Below are 14,591 nucleotides of genomic sequence, written 5' to 3'. Positions count from 1 at the left end.
AGAACTGACAGTGCAATGACGTACGGATTGGGGGCAATGGGCATCGTCTCCCCTTTCCCCTTTTAAGACTACTGCGGCGGCGGGAGCGTATAACGCGTCACTACCACCGCCATCGCCACCGCCTATGTATCTGATATGTGTGAGTGTTTGTGGGTGTGCGTGTATCAGGCTGGCTGGCGACGCCATATAAGCCCGCGATCATCGCGGCTCTCCTCAACAGAAACAACTGCAGCAACTTGTTGTAGCTTGGAATTTTTATTGCGTTTCAGAGTAGCTCTAGCGGATCGTAGACGTTCGAAAGGTCGGGCACCTGTGATTCTCAGTAGATTCTTTGTGCATTAGCGGCATACACAGCAAAAACATGAAGACGTTTATCGGTTTGGTGCTCGTGGGCATGGCCATGGCAGCCCCCCCAGCATCTGGCGGCCCCGAGGCCGGAAAGCCACCTACGATCGAGTGGGGTAAATGCAGCCAGCTAAAGCCTTCCGACAGTGAGCGCATGACGAAAGCTGCCGTTGTTGAGAAGTGTGTGCAGTCTCTACCACTTCCCGAGGCTGGTAAAGCTTCGCAGGCCGAGATTGAGAAGCATCGTGAAGATGTGACCACCTGTGCCCTTAAGGCTGAAGGGTGGTTCGATGACAAGGGTGTTTACAAATTCGATCGCGCTCGTGATGAGATTAAGAACAAGAAGCTTGCCAGCGATATTGAGACTCCCGTTTTGGAGAAGCACGCCGAGTGCCAAAAGGAGGCTGGTGAGAAGCACACGAGTGACTATATCAAACAGGTTCAGCTGTACCAGGCATGCATGGACTTCAACATCTCGCAAATCTGCGGTATTAAGGTTGTATCTTAATTCATATTGGCAGGTTTCTACTAAGTCACTACAAGGCTGACAACTATGTCGACCAAAGAAGTATGATTGACTGAGAATATGGACGAATGAATTTCAAAAAGATGAATAGACGAAGGCATGGAGAGCCAATGACTTTTGCTTGTTAGTCCAACTACAACGACATTTGACATTTTCTAGTAAAGACGATAATAATTTTGCACGTCACCGAAAGAATAACTGAATATGACAGTTCCAATAACGACCACAACTATAATTACTTCTACATTATTGTAGCAATAAAAATTATAGCAATATTATATGCAAAAGGTATTTGATCACGAGTCTCGCCCTTGTCTGTGACGCGCCCTATTATATTGATTCCGTTCTGACCTATGCTATGACTCGGCTCTTAGACTACATCCACCTATTAAAATTCACCATATCGGACGCTAGGTGTGTAAAGTCACCTCGGCTGTTACGAAGCGCGAGTGTTTTAGTACTACTCAAAGCGCTAATATATTACCAGAACTACAGGCCAATTCTCGTGATGCTGATTTCACAGACAGATTTACTTTCACACGCGAAATGACCAGAACATGTAAAAACAGAAATTTACAATCTGCCGCAATATCTGCTTGCCTGCCTGAATCGGACAATGATTCGCAAAAGCACAACAACAACAATAGCACAAGTGAAACCGATCTGGCTCGGTCTAGCAACTTGAAACTATTGAGAAGAGTATGATGAATAATTTTGTGAGCAACAATAAAGTAAAATGCTCAGTGATAACTTCCAAATCTATTGTAATCCTTCGCACACTAGGTATCCTACGTGAAGCTGGTCAAGCAGGACCTGTTGATCGCTCCATAGGTAGCGTTACCATCGAGCAAATAGTCAATCACGCTAAGCGGCTACAGATCTAATTGCAGCGTTTTCATCTCTGTGATGCCGGTAATCGATTTCGTCGTACTTGTCCTAAGGCATGTAACACTATGCTATGCTAGCCCGTGAACTGTATTACTTCGTTTTGAATTGTGCCCGCCATTCATTTCGTGATATTCGTATACTTTCTTTTTCCCGCCTAAATAGCGATGGTTGATCAGCGCTCATTTGTGCGTTCGGCAACCAGTCTGTTAGCTAACCAGGCGAGCCGGCAGACGGGCGGGCGAGCGAGCCAATGACGATAGAATCGAATAGACAACCCCGTCGTGATAGTACTTCCTGATTTTCTCGATCCATTAAACTACGGCAAGTAACAAATCGATATCTTTGATTATATGATATTAACTATGGTCACCAGTATTGCTATTGTTGCTGCTATTGGTAACAAACGAATTTCGTATAAATCTAAATTATAAACGGGTCCATAGGGTTTCTGTAAAAACGCTCAACGAAATGCACAAGGCTCTTGTCGTTACGTAACCTATTGGTAGAACGAATTGAGTGGAACGTGCGGTAAGTACCAGTATCAGCAATTTCTTTAATTATTTACTGAAAAGCATTAAAAACACTGAAGAATTATGCCTCCTATCAGTACAAATTTCTTTATTACGCTTTGTTTATGTATGGTGCCAGCCGGTGCCAGGCTTATCGTCAACTTTCTAATCTGTGCGGTCCCAGTAGCACCTGGCTGAGTGCAGCTCCCTCTAAGTGCACAGATCGATGTTTTAGCCGTTTTCCTTATCGCAAAACGCGACTATTTTGATTTGACATTGAATAATGATGTTACACGATCTTTCTGTGCCCACCCGGTAGCTTACTCCAACGTTATGTTGCCCAACTTTGGCGACAAGTACACGTAGTTCTCTATTGTAACGCCTCAGTATCTATCTGCTACTATCTACTACGATATACTACTACTTATCTACCATCTACTACTACTATTACTACTATAAAAGCTATCTTCCTCGTTCTTCATGGATTGTGTTAAAGACTCACAAAGTCAGATAGTTCAAATTATCTACAGCGCATCTTGAGCATTTTTTCTCGTCAACCACTTTTGGCCACGTAACAGTCTGCTAGCGAAATTTTCTGATGCATCGCCAACGAGATTCCACTGAGGACTTTCAAGGACATTTGCAGTTAATTTCCAACGCACCGCCAACACTGAAATGAACCGGTAAACATTGATTAACGTTGCATGTCTTTCCCACGTAATATCAACATGTCAGGTTTATTTTACACGAATACAGGACGATTAGAAAAGCGCTGGCCTTCGTTAAATAAGCGGAAAGGTTGTGCGCCCTTTGACCCCTCTATCTTATTCGATTTTAACTTACAGATCGTACAAAGACATCCTCAAAAAATAAGCCAAGTTCACAGCGCGTTTTGCTCATTCTGTATACGCACTGACTAGCTATCTCAAATGCCAGCAATCGACTGTTTAAAGAGTAACTTTCTGACGAACTCATCGTAATCTCACCTCTTCAATAAGCCGCTAAATATTATTAGCTAATGACGTGGCCTTTCTTTGTGTCTTCGATTTTTTTATTCGAAATTATAAGGCCACGCAGCGTATAGTGTGTTGTAGCCATTAATCATCGTTTCGTCCAACTGTTTACGATGGCGGACTACTTAAATTTGGCCAGGCAGAAACATGCTCAGACGCTCATGGTTGTCCTTAACACCGACTATTTGAGCACTCGTTTCGTAGTCTGACTATGCTACTGCCTCGGCGATTCTCCACGTGAGGTTTACACAAACAACGTTATCTTCTGGCTGTTACTTTCAGTTTTTACAGTACTTGTCATTACAATCGGCTTTCAAAGTAACATCTTCTGTTTATCACCGAACAAATGTCAGTCGCACACGCTAATGGAGCAAGCATTTGATTCCTACTGAATGACCTTGTCACAAATCCACCTGGTATGATTCCACGTAATTTATAATGTTTTATCTAAAAATTAGCGTCGACCGCCATTTAGCTTCGGCTATTATATCAATAAGGCGGATATGTTCATTGAATTGCAAGCCGGAACGGTTTTTCATCGAAACACCACAGGTAATTACTATACATTATCTACACCAGAAGTGTACGTATAATGAGAAAAACATATTGCCAAAACGCTTTTGAGATCTTCCAGTACCCTATATTATACCATCATGTCTACTTGCTGAAAGCAAGTCTGATTCGCTATTTGTATGTTGTCCAAATTTTCTACGGACCGAGTCGTACACCGAATAAATCAATTCCAATATAACAGATTTCGCGGGACTATTTTCTCCACCTTCTTTACTATGGGTTAGGCGCTGCGGACATTTAAAGATAAAATTAAATTGTCACTTTTCTGCTGAGGTATAGGAGGAAGCTACTGTTACTAAGTCATTCGTTCATGTATCGATTTTTCAGCTAGTGTATATTGTCTCACGGTCGCATAAAGAAATTCCCTACTGGCGTCCGCCCCGTTTAAGTTTGTGGCACAGGCTTCCCATCCGGTTTGCGCTTGTTTCTGATACGAGTCCACAAATGTACTGGAACAAGTAAAATTATACAAACATGGAATTGCTGATAGTATACGATGACGCCAAACGAGACAAATCCGTAAATTGCTTAAAACTTTAACTGACGAAAAGCAAAAGGGAGTTTGACAAAAAAAATCTGAAGCCAGCGCCCACAGCGACAAGCAAAAGGGATAGCCCTAGAGAATAATATGTGACGGCCATTGCAAAAGAAAGAATAGAAAGACTGTATGATAGTAAAGACAGGATATAGCAGTGTACTAGAAATGCTCAGCTGGTTAAGTACGTACAAAAACATACACTAGAGCATAGATGAAAGTCCACGGAAAATGCCTCTCCTCATGTCGCTGTGCGTAGTACTACTGTCGATGAGATGTCTCTTGGATGGTCAGTGCACACTGAAATCTTGTCCAGACATCGTATTACATGAGGTTGTAAGACGAGATACGCCTCCGGAAGAAAAGCAAATTAATACATAAAGGTGTAATGGGAACGCTCCTTTGAATGCTCAAACACGATTTTCTGTTCAGTGAAAGATAGAGGAATCTGTTGGTTTATTTGCTTGTTTGTCATAGCAGCCCTTGAACATTTGTGCCCAAGGAGCACGTAACAGAATTACAACAAACAGTTTTGTTAATTGAAGATGTCACAGGTGATTCTACCAAGAGCTAATGTCAAGTTCAACAAGCTAATCACAACTGAATTATGTAATATTATGCACTGAATAATAAGTTTTAATTATGAGTGACCAAGCTTTGTTTTTGTGAGGCTGCTAAACAGTGGGAGATGATTGATCGTAATGTGACTAGACAAATATCCGATTTTATTGCATACTCATATGTAATGATAAAGTGATCCGTCGTTTAAGTACTATACTTATGCTTCATAAGCTATCCCCGTTCGAAAAAAAAATAAATTGTTTGACTGCGAGAGACAGACAAATTTTATTTAAATATTTAGGTTTAACAAACGTATACACTCCAAGGGAGACTAACGAAGTTAGTCTCTCTCGCTTTTTAAAAACTTACTAAGTTTTTACAGGAAAGCTTTCTGGATTTTGACTTTCTGGGCATCTCTATTCTATAAAATTTCACTTGAAAGCCCGTAGGCAATACTTGTAAAGAACGCTTTAGTAGAACACGTAACATTTCGAATCTGCATTTTTTTAAAATAATAATAAGGTAGATAATAGCACAATATATTTTTTCTTTAACATATATATATATATATATATATATATAATGATAATATGTTTTTCTTTTTTCGTTTTTCTTTTTAATGTGTATTTAAGTAAGAGATTCGCACTGAAACCAGACTAAGAATACGGTACATATCTTACAAAATTAGAGAGAAAAATCGCATCTATGGCGTGGCTCGCGCAATCCTTTCCACACGCTGTGTCAATTGTTTTGATAATGCCCAATCTTGAGGCGTCGCACATTGACACTCGGCGTTAATGTGCGACTATTCAATCATCAATCGAGACTATTCTGGTCTCACAGTCTTACAGGTACAATGACGAGTCAGCTAGACATATCCTCTGAAAAACATTGGGCCATCATACATGGTATCCTATTTATCTAGTAGTATTTGTGCAGGATATCATCCTCAACCTATCTTTCGCGTTCTACCGCGGATGCTTCCTTTATTAGTAAGCAAGCTTTATATTTATTTGCGTGGTAGACAATACATGACAAGGGGCTCTTTCCTTTGTCTTTCTTAGGCTCTCACAATTGGCTTGTCGTTACATAGAGAACCCGCTGTTTGTGCCTATGCTATGTCCAGGAAAGAAGGAAGACCTAATAGACCCGCCACACCCTACTGATTCGCTTGCCCCCTCCAAACAGTTTGTTCTGGACGATCTTGGTAGTCTACAATGAGAAAGGCGATAACTGACTTTTCCACTACCTGTACACTTTCGCTATGGCTGGCTGATTTATACTACTAAAACTACAGCTCCTTCCGTTCGCACTGGTACAAAATACATAGCAATATCTGTGTAATTTTTATTTTGACCTCTACCTTTATACTGCACCTTTTCTACTCTGATAGGCGCGCATATAGTCGTACGAATAAATACGGTTTCGAGAATAGGTAGCGGCGCCTATCAGATGGGCGTTGTTCAAGCTATGAACTGGTGCAGCGCCTTGTTGAAAAATTTTTGGAAAAGAACATCTGGACGCTTGGGGTAACCCGACGCCAATGAAACGACCGACCGACATACAATCGACAAAGGCAAAAGCCTAACGTAGAGATAGATCTAGAGACTTAACTTGCCCGTCCCGGTGCTCCGTTGCTCTATTCACGCGACTATCGTGGAGAAAATAAAACAGATCTTTCTAGAGAAAAGTAAAAGACAGGAGGCAGCTAAGCGGTCGGTGTTTCATTTTAGGTGTAACTCCTTTGCCTGTTCCATCATCAGTTTCTTACGATAATATGGGGACAGTACTAAAGTGTGTGTACGGCGTGTTCTTTGGTGTTTTTATCCTGACGCACCACTCTATAGCTTCAACAAAATCATCTGATAACAAAGCGAAGATTCCTCGTATTGATCTTATTGACAAAGCGGTGCTAGCACTTAAAAGCGCGTTCTTGCGAGCTCTCAAGCAATGTGATAGCTCCTGCAGGGCTGATCGGAATGCTAAGCGTCTGGACGGAGACATGGAAGAAGCTTCGACGCAGGAGGCCCTCGAACTTATAGCAAAGCTAAAATCTGGCCAAAATGTTGATTTGGGAATTGTTAGTGCATGGTTAGAACAAGCTGGAGATATCCAGAGGAATTACTTCAACAGTGTCTTTAGATACCACAAAGATGGCGATGTGAAAGATGCCTTGTTCTACCTTGACATAGGTTAGTACTTTTTGTTTGACGAAAGTTCGCACATCTAACTCTGAGATACGATCATCTGACTATCAATCTAACTAAGGTTTGTCGAAGGACATATATTCTTACGAGGCCTGTGTGGTTCAGCATCAGCAGCGATCTAACCATTAGATGAATTTTTCATCCGTACCCATTATCGGCAAGTATGTAGTAGTGAAGTGCGTCATATTCTTTAAAATTTGCAGCTAGATTGAGGAATATTGCTGGAATTTTATTTTCGAGGTAGCTTTCCTGCCGCCTCGCATGTTTGTCGATATTGTTGCCTATATTTAGCATCGTCAGATATTAGTATTCGCATATGTCCTTCAAAATGATTTTAACAGGCATCGAACGTGGAAATAACTCTGTTGCTGCTGATCTGCCAGCATTAGACTCTTATTTCAGTTTAAACACATCGAAGTATGATGATGACAGCGATATGTTTGTAGCAGCATTCAGCTTGGTCGCTAACGTTATTTTAGTTATGCAGTTCCGTCCATCCAAATGAGGATAAAAAAAAGGAGCAGTGGAATAACTCAGTTAGACTAACTTTTGGATACAAATATCACATGGTTAAAAGTTTAAAAAACTGCCCTTTATAACAGGTAGCTTCGCCTATTATTGGATGAAGTACTTATTACACCTAATTTGTCTGAGTCCAAAGGAAGACTTCACTAATTTCATGCTGTTATAATCAACGTAGGTGAACCTCACAAGGCAGCCAAAGAGCTCCTGTCCAATCAGCGAGTTCTTACGCAAATCGTTGCAGACTGCTCGACGTTCCTTGAAACGGCACAGGGCGGCCGTGGCGGAATCCCGTTTAAGTTACTTTACCAGCTAACAGACTTAACGCCATATCATATTTTTTTCGGATGCCTGCACAGGTTTGTGTCTTAATTAGCATCTTTCACATTATGTCGTTTCATGTTCTCGGTGCCAAGTAACGGCTGCTAACGCTTATTGTAGTATATCAAAGAAGCTGTGGAAGGAGCATTCTTTTCTAAATATAATAGTAGTTATATTGTTATAATGCTTATCCCTTACACGATAGACCAACTCGTGTGCTTTATTGAAGTCATTTGTGAATGCAGTCACTGCTTAAAAAGAGAAAAATGTCGTCGCTTTTTGACGCCATACAAGGTGACTTAAGATTTAAATTGAAGACTTAAAATCTCTCAACCTAACCTAAAAACAACAAACTGAGTATTCTTCGAATTTTATTCTGGGTAGCAGTGGTTCTGCTGAATAAGAAAGCCTGTAGCGTATGAATGTAAGTATGAATTCCAATTTATGTAACACCCAATACATACATGTTTTAGTTAGAATCAGTTGAACGGTCAGAAAAGTAGCCCTCAAAGGAAGGCTGCCGCTATAGCGAAAGGGCATATCTTGTAAATTCTTTGTTAATTTTTCTGAAGTGCACGTCGAACTTCTACTGTCACGCGGTTTCTATGTCAGTCAACAAAGAGCTATTTTCGTCTGTTGGTAACAACTTGCACTTGATTTTCGGCCTGGCATGTTTCTACTATCGCTTAAAGCTTACGATATTCGCGAAACAAATTGTTTGCGATCTAGGCCACGCTCAAACAACTACTGAGACAAAAATGTTTCGAAAAGGTGCTCTTAGTGAAAGGAGGAGCCGAGTAATTAATTGTCTGATGACTGACTAGGGCTTGTGTCTACAAAATTAGTTCAAATGAATTGCCTTGCAGCACAACTGGCAGAAATAAGGAGCCTGCCTGTGCAACAGTAATGAAGTCCGCGTTCGAAGCCAGTTTTATCGAGCTCCAGGACACCCTTTCGAAGTTCTTCACCACCGAGATGAGCGAGGAAGACCTCTTAGGTTCCTAAGAAATAAAATGATGAAAATTATTTTGTTCCAATGTATATCTATCTACACTTATAGTATACATATATCTTAAACGTCAATTTCATTTTTCAACTGTCTATCATATGACCATACATCATTCTGTTTTAAACACGATAAAATTCTACTATATTTAGCCGAAACTCATAAGTATCGTTGAAAATTTTAGCTAATTGTGTAGCTAAATAAAGTTTCTACTACTCCAATTTGCTATGTTTTTCAAAACCTTTTTTTCGTGTGTGTGTGCATAATATGTCTAATATTAACTTTCTTCATTTTTAATACGTGTGTTGTGGCCGTTAAGTGAAGGCTAATCGTGCCTAGACAAAAGCGTGATGTCAACAACGCGCGCAATGGCATGCTGTCATAAATCAATAAGCACGACCGTTTCGATGCGATACTGGTATTGTACTCATAATTATGTGTATCATGTATAGATGTAATAGACTTAATTAAGATGTTAATTACAGTAAAATTGATAACGGGCACTATCAGTCACTTGCAGTGTAGTTATTAAACTCTAAAACTGTATGATTGACAAATTAGACAAGTAAAATCAATAGAAAATAAGAAGTTTGCTAAACAACATCGCCCTGAAGCCAACAAAGAACGCTATTCCAGTTCGAGCGAGTTGTTGTTATTATCTGTCGCTTTAGCAGAGCTGGCTCCCCACATAACAATTCGATTAGTTTATCGTACTGGCCTAAAACTATAATGTTTGCCTCTAATGTGGAGCCTTGAACGCGGCTCCAAAACGAGAGCATCATAACTAGCGTTATGTATGGAATGCACACAATAAAGCCATTGTCCAACAAGCTTCTAAGAAGAATAGCAGTCATTCAGTTGACTCGCATTCTGTAGGACTTCTTGCCTCTTATTTCGTCCTCCCTTCACAATCTGCCCCGTCAATCGTATGCAAAAGTACTTTAAAACAGGAATTTGCGCCCTACATCAGCGTGAATCAAAAATGTTTCATTTAACCCTGTCTCCCGTCTGACACAATGCAACCTCTACCTTCATACCGTCATGGCTACTTCTTTTAAACGCGAAAGTCATACTCCTTCTTTATGAAGCGATAGTATATAAGTGCGTTGGTACTGTTGTTTTATTTAAGGCAACTTCTTTCCAAAGTCTGACATTAGCAAAGGTAGTAGTGGAACATTGGTCGACAAATAGAATATGGTTTAATGGCAGTTTCAGCTCAATTCTGCATTTGTATGTGCCAATAAATCTACGACATGCACATTTTATTCACGAATACTGAACATCTGTCTAATGAACTGCTGTAAGTCTGATCGCATTCTAGCAATCAGATATTTCTCGAGCTAGCGCTACGGCTCTGTGTTTTTTTGGTAACCCTTATACACCTGAGAAATCTCGTTGGCAACAGATAATATGTAAAACACCGCCAGATATTAAAGTGACTCTCTTTAACTACTGCAAACATTAAATATAATGTGTAATGATTCATTTTTTTCAAGCTATACCCATTTCAAGAGATGTCCCTTGCCGAACTTATCCTTTAAGTTGAATTGGGATCGCAGGGTTCAAAAAAAATCTGGAAACAACGAGCATTCGGAACCAATTACTTTCGAGTGTATGTTCTGCAATGACTGAGGCCTGGTACCTTATACCTTATTTTTACTAATGTTAAAACTTGCCTCGATGCATGTATTCGACACATGTATAAAGACGCCGATGAGATTAGGTTAAAAACAAGACGTTAGAAACATCCCGTTAGAAGTGCTCGTGATCTTGGCCATGTGTTCAGATATCTATGAGAATCTACGTTTTCATAGTGTGCTTCCACAACATGGTCACTCCGACTTCGTACAGTTGCTGCTGTTATTCTGATTATTTATTGTGGTGCTGCCTGTCGAATCGCATCTCCATTTGCTCAAGCACATGTGGCGCGTAGCGTACCACTAATGTGACGGTACCCTGAGCTTGCTTAAGCAACTCCACGGCTCGTTCATGGTTTTCCCCTTCGACGGAGATGCCATTTACAGCAAGTAACTGGTCACCGCGACGGAGCCCCCCTTGCCGTTCTGCCAAGCCTGTAAACAAAAACAGTTGGAACCAGAAGAGAGATGGCATTACAATTTACCTATTTTTATAAAATGTGCGCTCAATAAAAAATAATTTTGGTTTTGATCTCATCTCATTTAAACGCTGCTAGCTCATGGAAAGAACTAATGTTTTTTTTTGACCCTTCATGGTTTACCCCTTCTATTCGGACATTAAATCTATTTCTTGGTTAACGAAAGAGGCTATTCATTTATAGACTCACTTTTAGATTTCTACTTCTTCTCTTAATTGTTGTTTATCGTTCACGCCGCGCTGCATGTATTGGAATGGTCCAGTCGAGCAAAGTTTGGGCTATAAGCCAAACGCAGTGAAATGTCATTTATAACTTATCAGAGTCCAGGTGACTAAAGCCATCCTGGCAAGCCCTTAAAGCAATGCTAAACAGCTGTTGGTGCTTGTCGTTCAAGGGACAACCAGTTAGGGAGAAGTTTGCCAAAGCCTTATGAGGCCTAACATTGTTACGTAACAGAATTATTTTGAGACGCCCTCTATTTGTCCAAGGTGTTTTTTTGTCAATCTATTGGCTTAATTTGGCAACTTGCATCGAGTAAAAGTCTGTATTAATCGTTTCACTAAACAGTGTTTAACGGGCCAGACCCTTCAAGTTGTGGCAAATACTCTAAGGCGCCTATTGGAGGCTTGCCTGAGATTGGGGCTTTCACATTATACATTAAGCTTACTGTGGCACTGTCCAAAATGTGATTTGAGGCTTTAAGCGAAATGTTCATCTATAAAGCGCTGAGACCAGTTGTTGAAAACAGTTCTCTTTAGCCTCCCGAGCGATGCTTGTCTAATTAACTGCACTTTTCCAAGAATGGGAGTCTATCTATTCATCAAGTGCAGAATGGAGAATCTCATTTTCCCTAATAAAAAAAAGTAAACAAAGTGCAGGTTGTTAAATTCCTTTTTAACCATTTTTGTATGCGCACGTTTTTTAATCTTATATCTTCCGTTATTACGTATTTTCTGTGTGGACATAAATAAAAAAGCCGCAAAGAGCACCTCGTGTGTACAACGATTGATAACTTAATCAAATTTATCAACAAATGTAGCTCACAAAATAGAACGCACCGCCAGGTATGATTCGTGAAATGTAGATCGCCGAGTTCTGCTCTTTGCCACCCATTACATTGAAACCGAGGCCTTCATCCGTTTTCGGGAGTCGTACCACTCGCGGTTGCGCTCGACCTTCAGACGCAGCAAATGCCGCCACAGTTGCCTATGTGCCAACAGTCGTAAAAAGACACAAAGTAGAAAGACATGTTTCAGCATATCCATGTTTTTTATAACCACAACTTGAATCATTACCGCTTTAAACAAGTTCCCATACCCCTAACAATCTCCAGCTCATAGCACGATACACAATATAATCACGTTAAAATGTAGGTGAGGTGATGAAAGCATAGCTGCGTTTTTGAAGTCATACGTTATGCTTTTTTCTTCCTACTTAAGTACTACCCAAAAAGATCGAAAGCTTCGGTCACGAGTTCTAAAAGTAGTCGGATCTTGTTGTTAGATACCTTGGCCGTGGCAGAAGCTCTAATATCAGCGCTGGCAGCTGGCCCAGCGCCCATATCTGCAGTACGATGCACTTGCTCGTACACTTGACGCACAGCGGCTAGAAATTCCGAGTTGAGGACCTACATGAATTTAGAATAAGAGCTAACTAGTCATACAATATATTATCAGTGATAAATTAGCACATTAGATTTGATAAGACAAACATAGGCATAGAAACCTCGCCTAAACTATTTACTCCAACATAAAAAAAAGAAGAACTAACAGAAAAGGTTGCACCGTAAACATATGCATATAAAGTAATCATAGATAACCATTCCATAGTAAACGAAGTACCTGCTCAAGCGCTGCAAGCTTCTCACCGCCGGCACCTGATCTTTGAAGCTTTTGAAGAAGTTCCACAGCTCGGTTAATATCTGTGAAGCAAAAAACAGCGTCCATATCAACCGTGTCATTTCTGGAGCTAAACTGTTTGTTGAACGTGTCAGGGGCAATCTACCGGCCGAGGCTCAAATATTCTCGGCTTACGCACTGGCTAACAGTGGAACGATTGTGTCCAGGAGGCATCAGCATTCTATATGAGTTTAGAACTTGTCGTTTCCAATAAAAGAAGTGGCGTATGTGCTTTGCAAAATATGAATTGTTTATCTTCATAAAAATACGCATAATGTGCGTTTTCCAACTGGATTGTCACGAATGACGATTACGCTATGTTTGTAATTCCTACAGATACATTAGCTACATTCTTCAGCTCACTTAAGTTGAATTTATACAAAAGACATTTAACGAAAGTTACACACGGAATATGGTTTTAAAAAAATAGGGCATTTTTTCTAATTTTACTCTGGAGTCAAATATTGTTAAACTAACAACAAGTTTTTTCTAATCAAGCAAACGCAGCGAAAACTAATTCGAGCGCATACACGTGTGCACGTATCCAAACAATGATCATGTGTAGCAATGCACAGACGTTAAAGCCTTAATGTATATTGTTAACGATATTATTTTAAATGTTGTGCTCCAAGAAAATACTCAGGCAACGTCTTAGGAATAGATTGACATTTTTTGGCCAACTTGACATTCCGACTAGCATTAGTCTCCATGCCAATAGAAATGGCACGTTTCTTAAATTATTCAATGCAGCGTCCACATTGTTCCAAAGTAGAAACATATAAAATTTAACTACTGCACTTATAATCCAACGTAACACACGCACTGTGCCACACGAATCTTAATTAACCTTTTGTCGGCGGAGCAAAGATATTTCGTCACTTTTTTCTACTGGCACGCATACGAAACCGGAGCGTATAGTCTGTCAAATCGATGAATGGAAATTATGACCATCGCTCATAATATATCATTTACGTATTTTTTTAGTTAACAACTGCAAGGTTTAGAATATGTGTTGAATCAAGTAGATGAGGCAAGATTTGAAATACTTTACAAATAAAACGGCATTAGTAAGTTCGAATAGATGTAGAACTGAGTCAATTTTATTGTTATTGATGGAAAAATGTGTATTCGAATAGTTTGTCACCTCGCTCAAGGTTCAGCGATTCTTCCATCGCAGCCATGGTGATTGTTCACTCTTCAACTGTGGCCCGACGAACTTTATCAGAATCACTATGAAAAAAAAAACACAATCCAGCAGTGAATTGAGCAGGCCCCACTCAGCAAAAAAATCAGGAGATCATAAATTTTATCTTCTTTCTATGAAACTGTTGTTGCACTTGTCATACACATAAATATTGACCATGATCGTTCCGCCTAGAAGCATACGCTGTTGACAGATTCACAGCAGATTAAAAGACGTCTGGATCTAAGTGCACCTAACTCTGATCCTGAGAAATTCTTCTGAACTTTGCTTGGAACACAAATAATCGAAATCTAGCTTTGCAAATTGAAGCTAAACGATTGTTCGACCAGAAAGGTGTGGTCGCTAGTCATTAATAAGGCTTCTATGC

At 40.2% G+C, this 14,591-nt stretch overlaps 3 protein-coding genes across 3 annotated transcripts; 2 read left to right on the top strand and 1 right to left on the bottom strand.

The window, feature by feature from the left end:
* The first annotated feature begins 188 nt into the window (after positions 1 to 188).
* Positions 189 to 1,629, top strand: LOC111262923 (uncharacterized). The gene has a single exon (XM_022837555.2). The coding sequence runs from the start codon at positions 362 to 364 to the stop codon at positions 851 to 853; it is 492 nt and encodes a 163-aa protein (XP_022693290.1). The 5' UTR covers positions 189 to 361; the 3' UTR covers positions 854 to 1,629.
* Positions 1,630 to 6,587: 4,958 nt separating this feature from the next.
* On the top strand, positions 6,588 to 9,227 carry LOC111262921 (uncharacterized). Its single transcript, XM_022837553.2, has 3 exons — positions 6,588 to 7,142; positions 7,858 to 8,038; positions 8,867 to 9,227. Exons 1-3 carry the CDS (start codon positions 6,728 to 6,730, stop codon positions 9,003 to 9,005), a joined length of 735 nt encoding a protein of 244 aa, XP_022693288.1. The 5' UTR covers positions 6,588 to 6,727; the 3' UTR covers positions 9,006 to 9,227.
* An 875-nt stretch (positions 9,228 to 10,102) lies between these two features.
* Positions 10,103 to 14,407, bottom strand: veli (L27 and PDZ_signaling domain-containing protein veli). Its single transcript, XM_022837554.2, has 5 exons — positions 14,165 to 14,407; positions 12,964 to 13,043; positions 12,630 to 12,749; positions 12,181 to 12,328; positions 10,103 to 11,078 (listed from the first exon to the last, which is right to left on the bottom strand). The coding sequence occupies exons 1-5, from the start codon at positions 14,199 to 14,201 to the stop codon at positions 10,876 to 10,878; spliced, it is 588 nt and encodes a 195-aa protein (XP_022693289.1). The 5' UTR covers positions 14,202 to 14,407; the 3' UTR covers positions 10,103 to 10,875.
* Between the last annotated feature and the right edge of the window lie 184 nt (positions 14,408 to 14,591).

Source organism: Varroa jacobsoni, unplaced genomic scaffold (assembly GCF_002532875.2).
Source record: "Varroa jacobsoni isolate VJ856 unplaced genomic scaffold, vjacob_1.0 scaffold_713, whole genome shotgun sequence".
NCBI lineage: Eukaryota > Metazoa > Arthropoda > Arachnida > Mesostigmata > Varroidae > Varroa > Varroa jacobsoni.
This window is presented reverse-complemented; position numbering and strand designations above follow the sequence as displayed.